Source organism: Pseudogymnoascus verrucosus (genome assembly GCF_001662655.1).
Source record: "Pseudogymnoascus verrucosus strain UAMH 10579 unplaced genomic scaffold scaffold_35, whole genome shotgun sequence".
In the NCBI taxonomy this organism is placed as follows: Eukaryota; Fungi; Ascomycota; class Leotiomycetes; order Thelebolales; family Thelebolaceae; genus Pseudogymnoascus; species Pseudogymnoascus verrucosus.
Window position 1 is genome coordinate 198,978 of NW_017263686.1, and position 18,639 is coordinate 217,616.

The 18,639-nt window shown below is 48.5% G+C and overlaps 4 protein-coding genes and 3 non-coding genes across 7 annotated transcripts; 4 read left to right on the top strand and 3 right to left on the bottom strand.

Moving 5' to 3' along the window:
* Positions 1–1,801: 1,801 nt before the first annotated feature.
* VE01_06350 (uncharacterized protein) lies at positions 1,802–2,120 on the top strand (the record flags this gene model as incomplete). The annotated part of the gene is made up of 3 exons (XM_018275802.1): positions 1,802–1,837; positions 1,871–1,911; positions 1,964–2,120. The coding sequence occupies 3 exons, from the start codon at positions 1,802–1,804 to the stop codon at positions 2,118–2,120; spliced, it is 234 nt and encodes a 77-aa protein (XP_018128583.1).
* An 855-nt stretch (positions 2,121–2,975) lies between these two features.
* VE01_06351 (uncharacterized protein) lies at positions 2,976–6,661 on the top strand (the record flags this gene model as incomplete). The annotated part of the gene is made up of 7 exons (XM_018275803.2): positions 2,976–3,029; positions 3,099–3,139; positions 3,187–3,490; positions 4,254–4,483; positions 4,538–4,812; positions 5,203–6,338; positions 6,387–6,661. 6 exons carry the CDS (start codon positions 2,976–2,978, stop codon positions 6,195–6,197), a joined length of 1,899 nt encoding a protein of 632 aa, XP_018128582.1. The 3' UTR covers positions 6,198–6,338; positions 6,387–6,661.
* Positions 6,662–8,424: 1,763 nt separating this feature from the next.
* Positions 8,425–10,009, top strand: VE01_06352 (uncharacterized protein; the record flags this gene model as incomplete). The annotated part of the gene is made up of 2 exons (XM_018275804.2): positions 8,425–8,656; positions 8,702–10,009. Exon 2 carries the CDS (start codon positions 9,278–9,280, stop codon positions 10,007–10,009), a length of 732 nt encoding a protein of 243 aa, XP_018128581.1. The 5' UTR covers positions 8,425–8,656; positions 8,702–9,277.
* A 3,231-nt stretch (positions 10,010–13,240) lies between these two features.
* VE01_06353 (uncharacterized protein) lies at positions 13,241–15,574 on the bottom strand. The gene is made up of 2 exons (XM_018275805.2): positions 14,972–15,574; positions 13,241–14,903 (listed from the first exon to the last, which is right to left on the bottom strand). The coding sequence occupies exon 2, from the start codon at positions 14,861–14,863 to the stop codon at positions 13,640–13,642; it is 1,224 nt and encodes a 407-aa protein (XP_018128580.1). The 5' UTR covers positions 14,864–14,903; positions 14,972–15,574; the 3' UTR covers positions 13,241–13,639.
* A 1,262-nt stretch (positions 15,575–16,836) lies between these two features.
* VE01_06354 lies at positions 16,837–16,911 on the top strand (the record flags this gene model as incomplete). Its single annotated transcript has 1 exon — positions 16,837–16,911. It is a non-coding gene; the product is annotated as a tRNA-Ile (tRNA).
* A 710-nt stretch (positions 16,912–17,621) lies between these two features.
* Positions 17,622–17,696, bottom strand: VE01_06355 (the record flags this gene model as incomplete). The annotated part of the gene is made up of 1 exon: positions 17,622–17,696. It is a non-coding gene; the product is annotated as a tRNA-Ile (tRNA).
* A 237-nt stretch (positions 17,697–17,933) lies between these two features.
* VE01_06356 lies at positions 17,934–18,008 on the bottom strand (the record flags this gene model as incomplete). Its single annotated transcript has 1 exon — positions 17,934–18,008. It is a non-coding gene; the product is annotated as a tRNA-Ile (tRNA).
* Positions 18,009–18,639: the final 631 nt, after the last annotated feature.

An 18,639-nucleotide genomic window follows, 5' to 3' on the forward strand; every position in this document is an offset into this window, starting at 1 on the left:
TGGATGGATGGGGGGGGGGTGGGAGCTCCCTGGTCCGCGCCAAAAGCTAATCGATAAGGCGCGGCGGCGGCAGTCCCATGCACGTGGGGGGGTTATCAAGGGAACTTGAGACAGCCGTAGAATTTCGGTATATCGATACTGGGCGTACGTATGCGCTCTCAACTTTTTCCAGCTATAGCTTATTCAAATACTACATATACACATATATAAACCATGTTATACCCTCTCTCTGCCCTCCCATATTCACCATCCCACCTGTCCCACCCGCCACGCACTTTCCCATCACCCTCTTCTGCGCTGTCCCATCCCCCCCCACCAAAAACACCAATAAACCCCCCCCCCATCACAGCCGCCATCCCACTCCCCCCTCGCATCGGAGCAAAAGCGCAATGACTAAACTCCCCTTCCCTCCCCAGTTGAGTCCCTAAACCCCCTCGCCGTCCCCTCAAAAACAAGTGGGATGCCCGATTCTAACTCTCCGGCGGGCCGGCCAATCACACGCCAAGATGGGGACACGTGTGCCAAGCTATTCGCTGTCGAGCGCTCTCACGGCGCTGTCCGTCGTGGTGCCTTGAGCATGTTCTCGGGGGTTCTCACTTGCAGATTCCAGAGTATGCAACTTCTCGTTCTAATCTAGAAGTGGAATAGCCCTGTCCCTGGTAAACTCTCATCCCACGTCCTCGGCAACTGCAGCGCTGCTGTACGTATGCGCAACGCGCGCGACAGAGACAGCCCAGCCACACCTGTCGAACGCGTTCGTGGCTACGGCGGCGACATTGTGGCGTCGGTGCCTGGCGGGATGGGCGGCTGGGAGGGGATAGTACAGGGATAGCCCGGGGAGGGAGTTGCAGTGACAGGAGGTTGACGGGTGGATAGTTGGTGCGCTGGGGTGGTTTTTTTTAGTAGTATCGTGAGCTTCATTTGTGGTCTTTGACTTCGATTTAAATATAGTTGTATGTTCGTGATCAAAGTCAGTGACGAAGGGGGAAGAACGATGGGTGTAGTCCAGATTCACGAGATAGAAAGGCTATACTATATCGAGAATAACTGTAAAGTGTTCGTTTGCTCCTCCTCCAGTTCCAAAAACCCTTCATCTACATGTCTCTCCTCCCCTTCCTTTCTCAACTATATGTCCACACTCCACGGTATCATCTCACAAAAGAAGTTTCCTCCATCTCTCTCCTTCCACCAAAACATATCTCACTCCAAAGATCCACAACCACCACTATATCATCCTTCCTCCAAACTCATCCCCCATCCGCAGTTCCATTCCCATTAGTGCCTCCACCATTGCGGTTGCGGTCAGCCAATTGTGGCTGACTTCTTGGACGAGGGTGGCTCCACATTTTCGGTATTAGTCATCAGCACACTATTCCAGATTAGGGATTTTAACCTCAGGAATCACGCGGACCTCATATACTGACACAGGAAGCACGTGATTGTATATATTTGGGTGAGTTGCCCATCCCAGCCAAGCTCCACGATTACCGCATCAACCCACCAGTTAAATACCCATCCTAACCTTACCTTGCTCAAATGTTTTGCAGAATGCCATTTGCATAACTTTCTACCTTCCGAATTTATATTTGGCTTTCATTCGAGGTTCAAAATGGTCAACCGAAGCCTCCTATGCAAGTTCGACGTGGCTAATGCACCGCCAACGAGTCAACTCTGTCGAGCGGCACAGAACTCAGCCTCGTCTAGCTAAATTACAACGACATGTTCCGTTGTCTAGATTTGAATACTACTTACTGTTATACTTTTCCCTTTCGTGTAGGATAATGAGCCACTTAATATCACAATGAGCTTTGGTTTCAGTCTAGGCGACTTTATTGCAGTAATTGAGCTTGCTAACAAGGTCCGGAAATAGTTTGTCGACGCGCCGAGTCAATTCAGGGATATTTCCGATGAGTACGAACTCTTGTTAATGACAAAGTGATGCTAACTATTTATAATTTGATAGATTTAGAAGCCTCTCAATTATCCTTCAAGACGTCGAAGTCCTATTAGAACGGGAGCTCAACAACGAACAGAAGAAAGAGCTCCAAGAGATCTCAAACGGTTGTCGAAACGTTCTCGAGAAGCTAGAACACATACTTGACAAGTATGGCGAGCTGTAGCTAGGGTCTAAGGGCGTCGGCAGAACTATGAGGAGAGTGTGGAAGAGGCTTAAATGGGAGCCGGACGATATACGTGATTTGCGGAGTCGTATCGTTGTAAACGTTACCTTGTTAAATACGTTCTAGGGAAAACTTGCTAGGTGATTGCGAATTATCCCCTACATTTATGTATTCTAACTAAAAGTGTTCAGTCAAACCTCCCTAGCGACGAAAGGAGCTGTGGACCGCTTAAATGAACGCCAAGATGACCGAGAGCATCGCGACGAGCGGCAGACTATGCTCGACTGGCTTTCTGCAATACACTATGCTCCTTAGCAGAACGACTTTATCAGACGGCGACAGGTAGGGACCGGACGATGGCTTTTAGAATCTATAGAGCTTAAAGAGTTGGTAACGACGAGCAAAACATTGTTCTGCCTAGGCATTCCCGGAGCTGGAAAGACAATTCTTACATCCATCGTAGTCGAAGAGCTTGCTACTCGCTTCCAAAACGACGCGAGCATTGGCATTGCGTATGTTTATTGTAACTTCCGGCGGCAACACGAGCAGAAGGCCGAAGACCTCCTCGCGAGTCTGCTAAAGCAGCTAACTTAAGGACAATCTCCCCTCCCAGATAGTGTGAAATTTCTCTATGAGAGCCACAAGGACAAGCGGACACGACCACCATTCGATGAAATTTCAAGAACTCTCTAGTCCGTGGCTGCTATATATTCAAGGGTCTTTATCGTCGTCGATGCCCTTAATGAATGTAAAGTATCTGATGGCTGCCGAATAAAATTCCTATTATACATTGTTAGCCTCTATGCAAACTGCCAAGCAAGCCTCTTTGTAACTTTAAGATTTATTCTAGAAATCATGGACAAATTCAACGAATGTATGCAATTAGAGATCCGGGCGAGCGATGAGGATGTACAGAGATACCTAGATGGTTAAATGTTGCAGCTGCCTAGCTGCGTGCTTCGCAGTCCGGAGCTCTAGGATGAAATAAAGGCCGATATTATAAAGGCGGTTGATGGGATGTACGTGACTGCTTATATTCTCGGCGAATAACGCTTACTTCTCGCAGGTTCTTACTTGCACAGCTTCATCTTGATTCATTAAAAGGGAAAAAATCCCTAAAAGCTATCCGTAACGCTTTAAGAAAGCTCCCAACTGGATCCGAGCCATATGACAACGCATACAAGGACGCTATGGAGAGAATTGGAGGCCAGCTTGTAGACGACGAAGAGCTTGCGAAGCAGGTTCTCTCATGGACTACCTGTGCAAAGAGGCCCTTGACTTCGTCTGAACTTGAGCACGCCCTTGCTGTTGAGATTGGGGAGTCGCAACTTGACACAGAGAATCTTTGTCGAGTAGAAGACATGGTCTCTGTATGTGCTGGGTTAGTCAGTCGATGGGGAAAGCGGGAATATCCGGTTAGTCCACTACACTGCACAAGATTACTTCGAGCGAACGCAAAAATGTTGGTTCCCCGAAGCAGGGACGGACATTGCGAACACCTGCGTTACCTATCTCTCATTCGATTCTTTTAAAAGCGGCCTTTGCCCTACAGATGAAGAGTTTGAGGCACGACTACAGGAGAACGCAATTTATGACTATACAGCTCGAAATTAGGGACACCACGCTCGCAAGGCTCCTTTAACAAGTCAAGTGATAATGAAGTTTCTCGAGAGCGACTCTAAGGTGAAAGCCTCCATTTAAGAGCTTATAGCTACTAAGCAGCACCTATCACATGCCAATTACAGCCAAGAAGTTCCAAGAGATATAACAGGGTCTCATTTAGCAGCGCACCTTAGACTCGAGGAAGCTATAAAGGAGCTGTTTATACGTGGTCATAAAATAAACCTCAAAGACTCTAACCTTCGAACGCCGCTGTTGTGGGCGGCAAGGAGTGGGCATGACGCCGTTATCGCGCTTTTTTCTACCTAGAACAGTTTTGGCATCAACTTAAAGGACAATTCAGGCCGAACTCCGTTGTCGCATACTGCAGGAAACGGACACGAATCCGCCGTCAAGCTCCTTCTTAATATAGATAGCGTTGAACCAGACTCAAGGGACAATGTTAGCCGGACGCCACTGTCCAGAGCTGCAATGTTTAGACACGCAGCGGTTATTAAGTTGCTTCTTGCCTAGGACGGTGTCGACCCGGACGCTAAAGATGATGTCTCTAAGACGCCGCTGGTATTAGCTGCGATGTACGGCCACGACGCCGTGGTCAAACTGCTGCTTGATACTGGCAGAGTCGTTCCCGAATTCAAAGACGCGAAATATGGCCGAACGCCGCTATCGTGGGTAGCAGAGAAAGGGAATGCGGCCGCTGTAGAGACGCTGCTTAGAATAGATAGCATTAATCCGGACTCGAAGTCCGCTGGATCTTAGAACAAGAACTGGACGCTACTGTCTTACGCAACAGAAAGGGGGCATCAGACTGTAGTTGAGCTCCTGATGGCGACCGGCCGTGTTAACCTGGATTCCAAAGATAACGACGGCCGGACCCCTCTGTCATATGCGATCGCAGAAGCCCAAACAGAAACAATTCATTGCCTACTAAGATACGGCGCCAGCCCCACAACCACTGATACCCAGCTGAAGGGCCTTTTACACCACGCGATCGTTAATGTGAATTGCACACTTGACATCGTGAAGAAACTTCTGATGCTCGGTGCGCCAACGGATTTAGTGGATATTGACAGTATGACAGCGTTACATCACACGGTTAGATTCAATCGACAGGATATAGCTGAATTGCTTATCCAAAATGGGGTGCCAGTGGACTTTGCCATCCACAGAAAGGCATGGATGGCGAAGAATCATGAGCAAAGGACTATATATGAGCCGCGCGGTGGACACGAAATACTATGTGTCGATTGAGACTGCACTCGAGGACTTACGCCTTTACATTATGCAGCGTTGATTGGAAATTGCCAAATGGTACAGTTCTTCCTCGATCACGGTGCCGACCCAAATGCCATCTCTTGTTGTAGAGAAACACCTCTCCATCTCACACTATACGAGAATGTACACGCGCCAACATACAACGATGATTGGACACAAGGCTGCTGGAGAGCTGAAGTTTGGTTAGATTTGATTGACCCTGAAGATGACGACGCCGATGACATATACGCCAATATTATCATGCAACGAATTGCCGTGGTCGACGCGCTGCTTCATCATCCAAAAGTTGATCTTAAGATACAAGACAGCGAAGGGGCATCAGCACTGCATTGTGTTCCATACGGGAAGCTAAAATTTGATGCTATAGTTAGTATGTTGATCGAAAAAGGTGCTGAAGTTTCTGCTTGGAACTCGAAGAAACAATGTCCATTGCATCTTGCCTGTCGACGTGGCGACTACGCTTCTGTGCAAGTACTTCTCACTCACGGTGCTGACATATTATATGTCGATCAAGATGGACTAAACGCGTTCCACTATGCCGCAACAAGTAAAAGCGCGGAGACATTGTCGCGTATTTTTGAAGCATCCGATACGAATAGTCTCAATATATATACATTAAGAGACGAAGCGGGAAGAAATGCATTGCATCATATGTTGGCTCACGGCGCTAATATTGAGGAAGTCCGACTGCTTCTAGATAAGGGAGTTGATGTTAAGGACAGAGATGTTAACGGAAATTCGCCTCTGGCCTCCTACCTAATCAACTCATGCTTCTACATCGATGTTGGCATTTGTAGACTATTGCTACAGAGCGGGTCAGACGCCTTGGCCATAAATGACCAAGGGTTGGCCCTTGCACACCTATCGGCCAGTTGTTCGAAATTAAATATCGCAGTTTTGGAGGCTCTAATGGATTTCGGCGTGGACATAGAAAAGCTGGACATGAAGGGGAGGTCACTTTTACATCACACTGCACTCGAGGGTTCCCTTACAGAGACAGCTCTAGCATTTCTTTTCGATAAAACAAAGCTTCGCTCGGATGATAGAGACTCTTCTGGAAAAACACCATTGCAATACGCAGTTGAGCAGGCTCGGAAAAAGCGCCATCGGAGTGCCTTCGATTCGCAGAGGTGGTCGAGGAGTTTGGAAATCTTCATGAGGAATGAAGCTGTCGCGGGATGAGGCAGTTCGTCGGGGAGGAGAGCCACTTATTTCATCTGCCTTCGTCTCGTCCTGCACTCTTTTGGTATTCCGTGAGGTCGTACGCTTACGTCTCCAAGCCCAAGTTACTCCCGAAGCCACGGCAACTGCCATGGCTCGTCGGTTCGTAGTTTTTCCAGTTTATCGAAGTTGTTACTGACGTCCGGCTAGCATGCTGCTATCACATCGTTTGTGCCCCTACTCGATGTATTATATGAATTTAGTCTCCGGTAGTTCGGCGTCTGTCCCAAACGGGTCTGTCGAGAAAGGGTGGAGGTCTAGAGTTCTTAGGCAGCTGTGGTGTGCAATTCACTGTGCGTGCTCAGACTCTTGAATGGCCCCGGTTTCTTGAGTTCCGTTTATATGTGTCTTATGTGCGGAAATAGCTAGCTATCGCTTATAGTAGTTACTGTTAACTGTGGTGAATTCAATTTATTGCTCCAAAGTACCATCACGAACAGATAAATATCCCATGGCAAAGATTGCCTACTAATAAATCGAGACGCTTTATAGTATGGATTATTGACGAGATGGCAGCGCTCACGCGCATCTCAAGTCTCTTTTAGATTTTAAAGAGCAGCAATCTGCTGGTCACCACCCGGTGATACCATCAGAAAATGGAGGTGCGTGGTCAACAGCTATTGATATCACCACCCGGTGATACCAGCAGAAAATTGAGGTGTGTGGTCAACAGCTGTACAGCAAAGTGCCACGGTAAGTAAACCACTACGACCACGTAAATATAACATGGCGCTATAGCAGCAGTGAAATATGTAATTAGATTCAGAATGAACTGCCCTCGAACCAGCAACCAGAAAAGGGCCAAATGGCGAACTGAGTGCAGGGAGAAGTTAGCCAATCACATTCATGAGTGTACTCGGTATATAATAAGCCATATCTAATTGTCATTTGACCAGACTCCCAACTTGGGCTTACTATTCTCCCAACCGATGTCAAGCTTATAACAAACCAAGAGGACCTGTATTAATGGAGTATTTTAACAGCTAGAAAGGCGGCGCTGTTCAATAAACAACTAAGCAAACTCAACTAGGGCCTATATCGACCTGTGCAACAGAGTAGGGGTACAATTTAAGGCTGTGCTAGCAGAAGGTGCTACAAATTACGGACAGGAAACGCGACTAACTACAACAACTAAAGCTTTTGACGCATTAGAGAAGAGCAGAGAATATCCTTCCGAAGATATAATTACATTTCAACTTAGCGCTAAAGAATGGTGTGAGATATCGCGCGTAGAATTGGCTATAAGAGAGGCTTTAGAGATTGAGCTGATGAGAATTAAAGGAGAGAATGCGGAGCTGTTAACTGAGATGAAAGCTCTTCGCCAATTAGAAGCAACGCGGAGCCAGGATCTTGAAAAATCATGGGAGATACTACTGATAACATCGCACATTCTCGAAGAGCAAGCATCAAGGGCGTCTGAAGACTCACAGAAAATTGCACACGCCGCAGCTTACCTAAAGCTGGGAAGCAATCCACGTACGTAGTCTCGTCCGAAACGGAACCCTTGGCGCCATACTCATCTACCATTTAGAGGTAGCGAGACCCGTACGATAGTGGATTGGCGGCTGCTTGCGGCTCTCGTTCTATCAATTCAAATGAGTTACGCGTCAACGTGCTGGTAACTATCTCCTGTGACCTCGTGGAATGGCCAGCCAAATTAGCGGGCAATCCTTGACGCATGGGTAATTACGTCTTCCTGAAACCAGTTGTCACGTGCCATGCATATTGCAGTTTAGCCACAAAAATGATGACATAAGCGAAATTACATCGTAAGTTAACTTAGTTAAGTTAGTCATTATAGGACGTCCGGGGTCGTTACAGTAAGAAGCGAAATCGGTGTCAGGTCCGAACATTAAAATGATCCCCTGGGTCAACAGATTACGGAGGGCTGTTTTCCCCGGCGGTGGAAAATGGAAGGAAGAAGATAGGCACCTCTACTCTTAGATGATGGAGCGTCAGGAGCAGCCGTGGCAAATCAAACATGGGAAATGTAAATAGACACCGACTGGGCGTCGCCCCCCCACAATGTACTGCCAGGTGATGGAGCGGGCCGTCTTGACTTCCCGCAGTACAAGTGGGTCTAATGTTTGTGACCATCGGATGATCCCGCATTATGTAGTCGGCCTCAGGACATTAACAATGTGAGTGGTTCAGACAAGGGTTGCTGCTTGCACAAAGGATGGTACTTCATGAAACTCGAGCGCATTCACAACTTCCTGCTACTACCCCACAACATCTTCTTTCTTACCTCTACACAAAGTCGAAAAGTCGTGACAATCACAGCAATACTATCCAAACCGCTCCCTCGAGACCGTAGTAAGGCTGTTAGTCGAGAAAAGACGTTTTAACATGGACAATATGTTCATAACGTACACATACGTACATGCCTTCTAGGCCGTGGTGACGAGTCAATGTGCTTTGTGAGTTATCTTCTTCACCTCCGCACTGGTAGTAACGAAACGAAGCAGGTTATTTTGAGACACCGACCATCACCGTCCACTTACCATTATGATGCGTCACGTTCATGCATGTTTCAGAATATCACTCTCATCAACATGTGCTGGCTAAGAAGAACGAAAGCCCAACGCAGGTCGTGAGTATGGTTATCTTGAAGCTGACCACTGAAAAGAAAGTTTTCATGTAGTGATATGGAACAATATCGTTTTTGGGTGGACTTGAGGCGTTAACCGTGCATATGCTCAGATGCGGCCGTCCGTAGCAGGAAATCTTCATGTGGCTGGCGGGCTGGAGTGGCGAGGTGATCTTCTGATTATCAGGGTCAGAGCAATGCCCATTACATTTTGATAATTTTCAAACATGAAAATTTGATTATGGTATCGAGATATTTTTTCCGCAATTAGGTATATATAGGTTTGTCCCTTTAATGGAATTTCAAGCTATCCACAGCAGTCTACCTCAAGCCATTCTCACTTTACGATCCATTGCTCTCCCTCATCGGTTTTCTTCAGCACTTTTTAACATTTGCCTTCTTCCATCCACATCTACGTATTATCACCAACACTTCAAAGCCATTTCTCAGTATGAAGTGTACCATTCTCAGCAATGGCAGGCTCGCCCTTTTCGCTCTCGCCATCACACAATTCTGCCCTATTCTAGCCCACCCTTCCCTAGAGAAGCGCGGTGTCCCCATCGCCATGGGAGCTGCCAAAACATACGGAGCAATCGCAGCCACGACTCTCACCAGTACAGGCAACACCCTCATCACCGGCGACTGCGGAACCTGCCCTGGAACATCAATCTCCGGCTTTCCCCCTGGAGTGTGTACCGGAACAACATCTGCGGGTGGAACCGCAGCTTGCGCCGCAGAAGCCGCTTGTCTTTCAGCATACAACAATGCTAGAGCTCTTGCCCCCACCGCAACAGCTCTCCCATCATCGGACCTCGCAGGTTTAACATTGGCTCCAGGCGTCTACAAATTCCCCGCGTCGGCAGCCACTAATTCGGCCACTCTCACACTTAACGGAGCTACGAACACCAAGGGCCAATTCATCTTCCTTATCGACACAACTTTTACAACTGCCGCTAGCTCCAAAGTCGTGTTAATCAATGGCGCACAAGCTTGCAATGTTTATTTTATTGTTGGCTCATCTGCTACTATTGGAGGGGCAACTGCAATGAACGGAAATATACTGGCGTATACTTCTGTTGGTTTGAGCAATGCTGCGAGTAATAAGGGTACTCTCTGTGCACTCAATGGAGCTGTTACTTTGATCAACAACGCCCTCACTGCTCAGACTGTCTGCACATCATAAACTTTCGTGCTTGTTGCGATTTTCTTCCTGTTGTTTACCAAGATTTAATGTACTTTACTAGTTACAAATCAGATCACCACATGTATTCTAGGGAAGGAATTGAAAACCGTCTTTTGACTTCTCCCCTGAGCAACTGCACCAGTGCGGTATCAGTACGTTAAATTGAAGCACAAATGCTCGAAAGAGTGGTACTCAAGCTGGGTTTCCCGGGCAGATACGTTTTTCGATAGGCTGGCATACTAAAAATAACTATTTACATGACAAGCCTGGGACTCGCGTTATGCGTAGATATACCGACTCTATAGTCTCTGTGAACACTGTGGAAATCTGGCTCCGCTAAAGCCCTATCGACTCACTTTAAACGCTAATCTAGAGGCTGACCCCCTAGCATCAGCCTGCCTTGTGCACTGAGAGATGCGCCATCGCAGCTGATCCCAATGCTGTTATAGTTTCTCTCGTCTGGACGAGTTCATCTTCCGCGACTCCGAGCTCGTCCTTTGGAATCCACAGGACTGGGGGATCAGACGTAAGAGTTTCGTCTTGACAAGGATCTTGGAATATCTTTGTTGCAACGCGCATATCTTTGCCTTTACTTCCGGTTTGAGCCGTCAGCTGCTTGAAAATGGGTCGCGAGGATAGCTAATGTAATCTACTTCTATAATCTAACGAAAACTGAAACAATGCAGTGAAGGCCATAGTAACAATCATAATTATCGCTTGTGCAGTGCATGTGGCATTGCCATCAGCATCGCGGATAAATTGATTTTATGAGAAGTGCGATTTTCACGCTCACGACCTTCGCCTCTACTCTCGTGCAGGTCACTAGATTTATAAGCATGTTTGTGCTCTCTCCTTTAATTAGCAAATCTTCAAGGCAAAAGTGGACGAGAAGACAGAGCCTAGGGCTTCAAAAATGGAGTACCTTTGTCCCAGTCTTCACAAATATGGCGTGCATAGGTATATTTTCTGTATTAGCCACTGTTGAGATAATACTAATTGCATAGGACTTATCTATTCAGTCATCGCTCTTCTTATTTTAGTCTTCAGCATGATTTACTTTAGGGTCCTCTGGGTTCTATACCGGTACAACCCTGCTCCATCTCCTCCTTTCCTTCCGCTTAATGCTCCATGGCATCCCCCCACCCGCCCCCCACCTGCCCCCCTTCCTAAACCCAGCACCCAACGCCCGCCTCTCTTCGCTAAAAACAAGGGCAGATCAGCGAATTTGAAAATATCGAAGCAATATGCGTTTTCAAACTGCTTGTACGCCAAATACAATCTACTAATCCTGAAATCGAGTAGAAATACTAGATTTTGACCGTTTTAGGTCCGATATTCTAACTCCCGACAGCCATGTGGATTAAGCGAAAGATTTGTACGATGCGGGGTATAAAGCAGATGAGTTCCATTCGTACATGGCCATATACAAAACCGTCCACGGCATTTGTAGAGAGTAGCGCAGCATCGTCGATAAGGGTGCTAACCTGATTCTATCATCTGTCTTCTGTGCACTTCCTTGTAGGAGGTAAGATTGTCTTTCTTTAAGGTGCTGGAAGATGATGGCTAGCTATTAACCCTAGACATAGTCATAAAAAATGAGTATTACAAACACTATCTACAAGTCGTTTCGAGTGCTATTCAGCGTGCTAGAAGCGCAGGCGTTGCCATTTATACCATTAGCTTGTTGCACTTCAAGCTTCCATTCTACGATTTATAGGAAGAACCTAATCTAGGCCCTCTATTAGAGTCTCTAAGACAGCTGCTGAAGAACGTTAAGGTCCTGCGCGTGTGTGGGGTCTCTAAACGTGTTCTAGAACTACTGTCTCACTGCGCATCTAATCTGCATCAGCTTGACATATGTGGAGTAGTAGCTCCTAAAAAGGTCATTAAGGATTTTTTCGAGACCAACAAGAAATCCATTCGTTCTATTGGCTTTTGTGACGTTAGAATTCTTGGAATTCCTAGGTTGAACCGCCTACATAGCAAGACTCTACTGTCGGCAAGCATGCTTTGCCGTATGCTAGGTGTGCTACAGTCCACGCTATGCTGAGCGGCTGATTGCGGCTATCTTCTCTGGCGGAAAGAGGGATGGCGGCTGATGTTTGGCGACAACTGCTCGCAGCTTTCTACAGGAACTTCTGCTAAGAGAAAATATGATGAGCTGCAACGAGCTGAACTTTGAAGCCACACATAGTTTAAAGCCTCGTCCTTCGTGTCTTGCACCTTTTGCTCATCATCGTCGCTTTTTCGTTTCCTAGGCACACAGCAAACCAAAATCTGGCGATTGTGTTACGTTTATAATGTATCTTTTCCTTTTACTATTGTAGATTTAGTGTTAGTCGAAGCTTACTTTCGCACTCTTGGCTTCGTTAACTTTATGTGATTAACCTTCAGCAATTTCATTCCATATTTCGAACAAATAAAAGACAGCTTCCCACATGGCGTGAGCCTACACGGCTACTACTGTAGCACCTCCCTCCGCTTCAGCCGCATATTAACTCCAGCCTGCCGTACGTGCTAACGACATGTCAGTTCCCACTCCTCGCTCGCAGCCAACATACTGCTGGTCACCACCCGGTGATACCAGCTGTTGACCACACACCTCAATTTTCTGCTGCAAGGTGCCACCACGCGTAAGTAAACCACCGCGCGACTACGTAAAAATAACATGGCGCTGCTACGAGGTATACATACTGCAACTCCTGTCCTTCTTACTCTCCTTTGCTCATTCCTCGTTAGCCTTTACGTCTCATTCCACTTCACCCCTTCTGCCTCACCTAGGACTACTTGATCTGTGCACCGCAGCCAAGGTTCATGCCACGCCCATGTAAGAGCCCCATTAGTATTTCGAGTCCCCTAGCTTAACTAGTGCAAAAATTGAAGCACTTTTATTATTTTTCAGTTTAGAATAGCTCCGTTTGGTCTAAATGAATATACCTAGGAAACATATATTCACTATGCTAGCGGGGCTCTTAACCATACTCTTGCTGGTTAGTTACTACACATACACCTATCATGACGGTAAGCACTAAAGACCGTTCTCCTAATTAATCGCGCTAACCGTGGTCTTGAGGGCTGACTCTAAAATCCTATTAACAAGGCTCTCTACTATTGCAACCATTCCCCTCAAAGATCTGGCAAAGTTGGAAAGACGACTCTGAACCCGAGAGGACAGCCGGCTTCCCGCACGAGGGAGATCCGCCACGCTGCAACGCACGCAGCCACCCCAAAACCACCACCACCACCACCACCACCACCACCACCAAACGAACAAACAACGAAAGAGAAAAAAATGTTCGACTTTGTACAACAACAACATCCTTTCAAATCCCCTTCCCATATTTCCCATCCCTAGATGCCAAATGCCAATTGCAAATTCCCCCCTTATGCTCCATTAATGACGTTAAAAAACATATATAAAAAAAGGTGGGTGTAGAGTTTGTAAGAAGAAGGTAAAAAAGGCCTCAAGCTCCTCATTCGCAAAAAGATTATTAAACGCCGCGTCTCTCTTCGTTCTCCTCTTTCTGTCCTCGAGCGTAATCGTACTAATAACACGTCCGTCGTCCCCGTTGCTTTTTTGGCGAAACCACCACGCTGGCACACACCTCAGCCGTCGACATCATCCACGACTTAGAAATTCTGCGAAATCCCCGCACTAGCCTGCGTAGGAAAGTGCGACGGGTTCTCGATCCTCGTCGCCCTCCTCGCCAGATTATCCCTAATAACCGGCTGTCCCTGCGCCTCTACAGGGCCCCCACGACCTCCATAAGCCTGATCCGCATACGGCCCATCATTCGAGTAGTACTGCGCGGCACCATACGCGCCACCGGGGACAGCCTGCTCATCCGAGCCATCAGACGCGTGACCCGCGCTATACGAGGACGACGCGTTGGAAACACCGCGGTGGATGTCTCCGCCCCTGTTCCCGGCGGCGGATGGACCCATTGCGCCGAGCTGCTCGACCTCATCAGAGTGCGGGCGTCCGTTGCCTACGAGGGCGTTATCAGAGCGCGTCTCTGAGACGGGGGCTTGCGATTGTGCGCCCTCGGAGTACGCGCCTGCAGCGCCGCCAGACATAGTCGTCGACGCCTTGCGGCCAGACGTATTAGTCGTAGTTCCCCATCCACGATATCCCGATTCCTCTTCGTGATGGGCTCCGTTGTCAGTCGAGGCAGCGCCGCCGACCATGCCGATGGCGGGGAGGGTGGGGTCGTTGTTAGGGTTGTAGCCGTACTCCTCTACCTCCTTTCTGCGCAGCTCCTCGGCGTCCTTGCGTTGCTTGCGGCGGCGCCAGAACCAGAGCGCGAGGAGGGCGATCAGGGCTACGGCCACGATGGGGACGACGACTGCGACGGCGGTGCGCCCGGCTCCGGTGAGTCCATGGCTGCCGCCGCTGTTATTGCCGGAGTTCCCGTCGTTGAGAGAGGGGTCGGAGCTGGTCGTGGATGGTGGCCCGGTGGTTGTGCCGCTGGTGGGGGTTGTTGGCGCTGCGGTCGTGGAGCGGGTGATGGTTGTTTTTGAGGGTCCGTTGTTGCCGCCGCCGGTATTGTCTGTTGATGTCGGTGGAGTAGAGGAGGGAGGTTCTTGGCTTGATGTAGGGTTGTCGGACGTGGTTGTAGGGGGGGGTTCCGACGTGCTAGTCGGCGGCTCGTTGGTTGTTGTCGTGGGAGGAGGAGCCACCGAGGACGTAGGAAGGTCAGTGGTGGTCTGCGAGGTAGGAGGGGGGACCGGTTCCGTCGGCGTCGTCACTGGAGGAGCAGATGTGTCAGCAGTTGAAGTTGGTGGTTCAACATTTGACGTTGGGTTTGGTGTTCCCGGATCTGTCGGGTCCATACTGGTATTATTGGAAGTCATGGCGAAGCGTCGCTCAAAGGTGAGCCGTCGACGAGGTGGTCTATACATGGTAACATTAGCACCTGCGAGTGAAGTAGGAATCTAGCAAACTAGGAAGGCATCTCTCACCTTTAGCTGAAAGAGGTCTCCAGAACCCTCGGTCGCGGCCAAATGGATTTGCAGCAGCGATCTGGTCAACGATGAGGATTCAGTGGTGATGGATGAATGTAGGCGCGGTCCACTCAGGAGGGCGTTGGGAATGGCGCGTAAACGTAAAAGAGAGAGATGCGGTGCGAGCAAAGGCGCGACAGGAGAGAGGCTGGTCTGATTGTCTCGCTTCTTCTCGAGTGTGAGACCCAAAAGAGTTTTGGGATGAGACAGACGCGGCTCAATGGGGACAGTAGTGGACAGTCCGTCGCACACAGATGCCCTATCCCTTCTGTGTAGGCTCTTGGGTTTAGGTCTTCCGTTAGGTCTTCCGTTAGGTCTCTCCCTTAGCACTTAGCACTGGTGGGTTAGTAGCCAAAGCAGGAAAATATGGAAGCTTGGAAGAGCGGTTGGTTGCACTACTACTGGGCAAGCAAGCAGGATTGGGTGGACGGAGAGGTGGTTTGTGGAAGGCTGGTGAGGAGAGAGGGCTCGTAAGACACGGGCCGGCGTGGTTTTTCCAAGGAGGAGGGCGGGTACTTGGGGGGGGGTGGTGAGTTATTGATGGGGGCGGTGCGATGTCTGGGCTGTTGGCAGGAAACAGTTGGCTGTGGATGAATGCTACGCGGACAAGGAGTACGAGGTTTACGCTGCAGAGTACGCGGTACGAGGCAGGTACCTCGTGTCAGACCTTGGAACGGCGCCAAAAATGCCTAGGTTAGCAGAGGTCCACAAGGTACCACGTTCAGGGCGAAGCTAGAGAACTGTTAGACCGTTAGAAGAGGAGTAACTAGACCGAAGAAGAAGAAGAAAGTTGAAACTTTTTCTGTTTGGCTCAATTCAATCGTTCCATGTTGGCGTCAATGGGTGTTAGCTGATGATGTTGAAACAATTACAGAAGCGGCGTATGATATGGCCCGTTCACATGTATTGGTATTGGATTACATACAAAACTGGCGGCTGGGGATGGAGAGAGGAGCTGAGATGATGTCTCTCCTTCCTGCTGTGTACAGTACAATACAACCCCGTATTCCCTCCCCATATAGTGCAGACGCAGATGCAGAGTAACATAGCAATCTTACCATACAGCAGCAAAAAACGGTTAGCCTAGCAACCAATGCGATCAATCTTCTTGCAATATAAAAATCCCCCGATCCAATCTTACCTTACAGCCCAAATAAACCTACTATACACAGCCCATACCGCATCATATCCCACACACACCAAGCTCAGACAATTACTCCATCATCATCATCCCACACACATCCAAGCTCAGCCACCTCACCTCACCCACCACCCAACTCGGCCCTACAGCCCAATCTGTCCCCCTTACCACCCAACTTAGACCGACCCAATCCTCTCTTACCCCCATCTTACCATATCTCACATCCCACAGTCCCAAAAAAGTCCGGCTCCCAAATAGTCCGAAACCAATCCAACCACCAACTCCGACTCCATCACATCGCCTAGCCATGACGGGATAACTGCTGATCCGGCAGTGCAAATCCCAACCGAGCCCGCCCACACGCGAGCGGAATACGAGAATAGCCCTCTCCGCCACCCTGTGCCGTTGTCGTGTGAGCGATCGTGTGGCGTTGGCAGATGTGGCGTCGGCTTGCCATGGTAAATTAGTTCAGCTCATTCAGCCAGTATATCGGTTCTCAGTATTCAAGTAGCAATCCCAGCCCAACGGTGACAAGTATGATCATTCCTGTTGGGGGAATCAACAGCGCCTGTTGATGAGCCCTGACCATCCTGTACAACCCCATACCAGCGTCATTTTAAGGATCGCTCCTTCCTTCACTACTCATAGACCTCAATACCCCTCATCACCCCAATCAATAACCAGGTCGCTTAGCTCAGTTGGTTAGAGCGTGGTGCTAATAACGCCAAGGTCGCGAGTTCGACCCTCGTAGTGACCAAACATCACAAATTCATTCTTTTGCCATTTGTACCGATTATTTTTTGGCCCATTCCACCTTCTTCTCAATACCCCCTCCGCCAGGTAGATCCAGTCTAGACAAGAGTCTACGGTGTAGCTGATGCGAGTGCGAGAGGGGATCCATCTTTCGCTCAGACGTGGAGACCCCGAGGATTCCCCGTTTGGCAAAAACGGCAGTCGATGAGTGGGCTCTTGACATGTGAACCACGTGAAATGGACGCACACCCGTTCTAGAGAACGTTAAACGAAAACGGCTTTTCTCTTTATTATTGGCTCCGTTTTCAGTCCGTTTCTGTTGGTGAAACGAGGATCGGCTGGTTAGTTTGTGGCCTGGACTTGAGGTGTTGATTTTATGACCCTTTCTTTTTGGTCCTCCCTGATCTGATCCAAGAGAAGGGGCTAAAAAGGGAGTAGAGCTGTGCCCAGAACATGTGATATCTATCACGCACAAAAAAGCTGTTTGTATTCAATGCCACTCCCCGGGGGTATCACACTGTAGCCTGATATTCCTTCGATATCATATCACCGTAACCCTCCAAACCCCCCATTCCTCTGTATCTCCCTCTATGCTCTCCTCCTCCGCCCCATCCCATGCATTCACCGCACCCTCTAGCCCTTCCCTCACCACCACCACGAGCAAAAATCCAACCTCCATCCCCTCGCCCTCAAAAACAGCAAAAGTATGAAATACTGGTCACTACGAGGGTCGAACTCGCGACCTTGGCGTTATTAGCACCACGCTCTAACCAACTGAGCTAAGCGACCGTGTTTGGTTATTTGATATGCTCCTCGATCCCCAAAGCGGCCTTTGAACCCCCTCCTCTCCCTCTCATCTGTCCAAAAAAAAGGTTGTGTGTGCCCCACCACTGGCGGCGGCGTCGGCCGAAAAAAAAGTCAACCACAACACCCCCACCACCGTCGTCATCGGGAATATAGTCGGCCCGGTAAGGGATAATGGAGGGGGTGTGTGGACGAGGAAAACGGCAAAAATATATGACATATTTGGTCACTACGAGGGTCGAACTCGCGACCTTGGCGTTATTAGCACCACGCTCTAACCAACTGAGCTAAGCGACCTGGTTATTGATACCGGTTCTTGCATATAGGACTTGATCAGATGTGTTGGTGTTGCTCTCGGCCACACCAGGCTTTCTTAGAGACGGGTATACCAAAGGCAACCTCCTACAAGACTGGACTATCAAACTAACTTCTAACGGATGGACGAACAATCAAACTGGCTTGGAATGGATTAAACGCTTCGAAAGCACATTCGAGGTCATAGAAAGAGCATTTACCGTATTCTACTACTCGAAGGGCATGAAAGTCACTAATCTGCCGAATTAATTCGAAACTTTCTGCAAAGAAAACAATATCAATACCCTCTCCTTCGCACCACATCACTAAAACCAGGTTCCTCCTTGCATTTAAAGTTGCACACTTTACTATTGTGACTAAGGACAACGTTAAAAGAAGCTTTAGAAGGGCAAGCTTAGTTATTTTTAATCCTGAGGTAGGCATATCAAAGTTAGATGTTAAACTACGCACTCCGACACCTATAAGACCGCCTCCTTCAACACACGACTATCATACTAGTGGAAAGTAGCCCGCTCGGTGATGAACCACGTTATGCTTTGTGTAACTAAGTCCTTTATAACTATATACTTATAGTCTTACTAACTCTAATAACGAAAGGCTTCTATTCATAGGA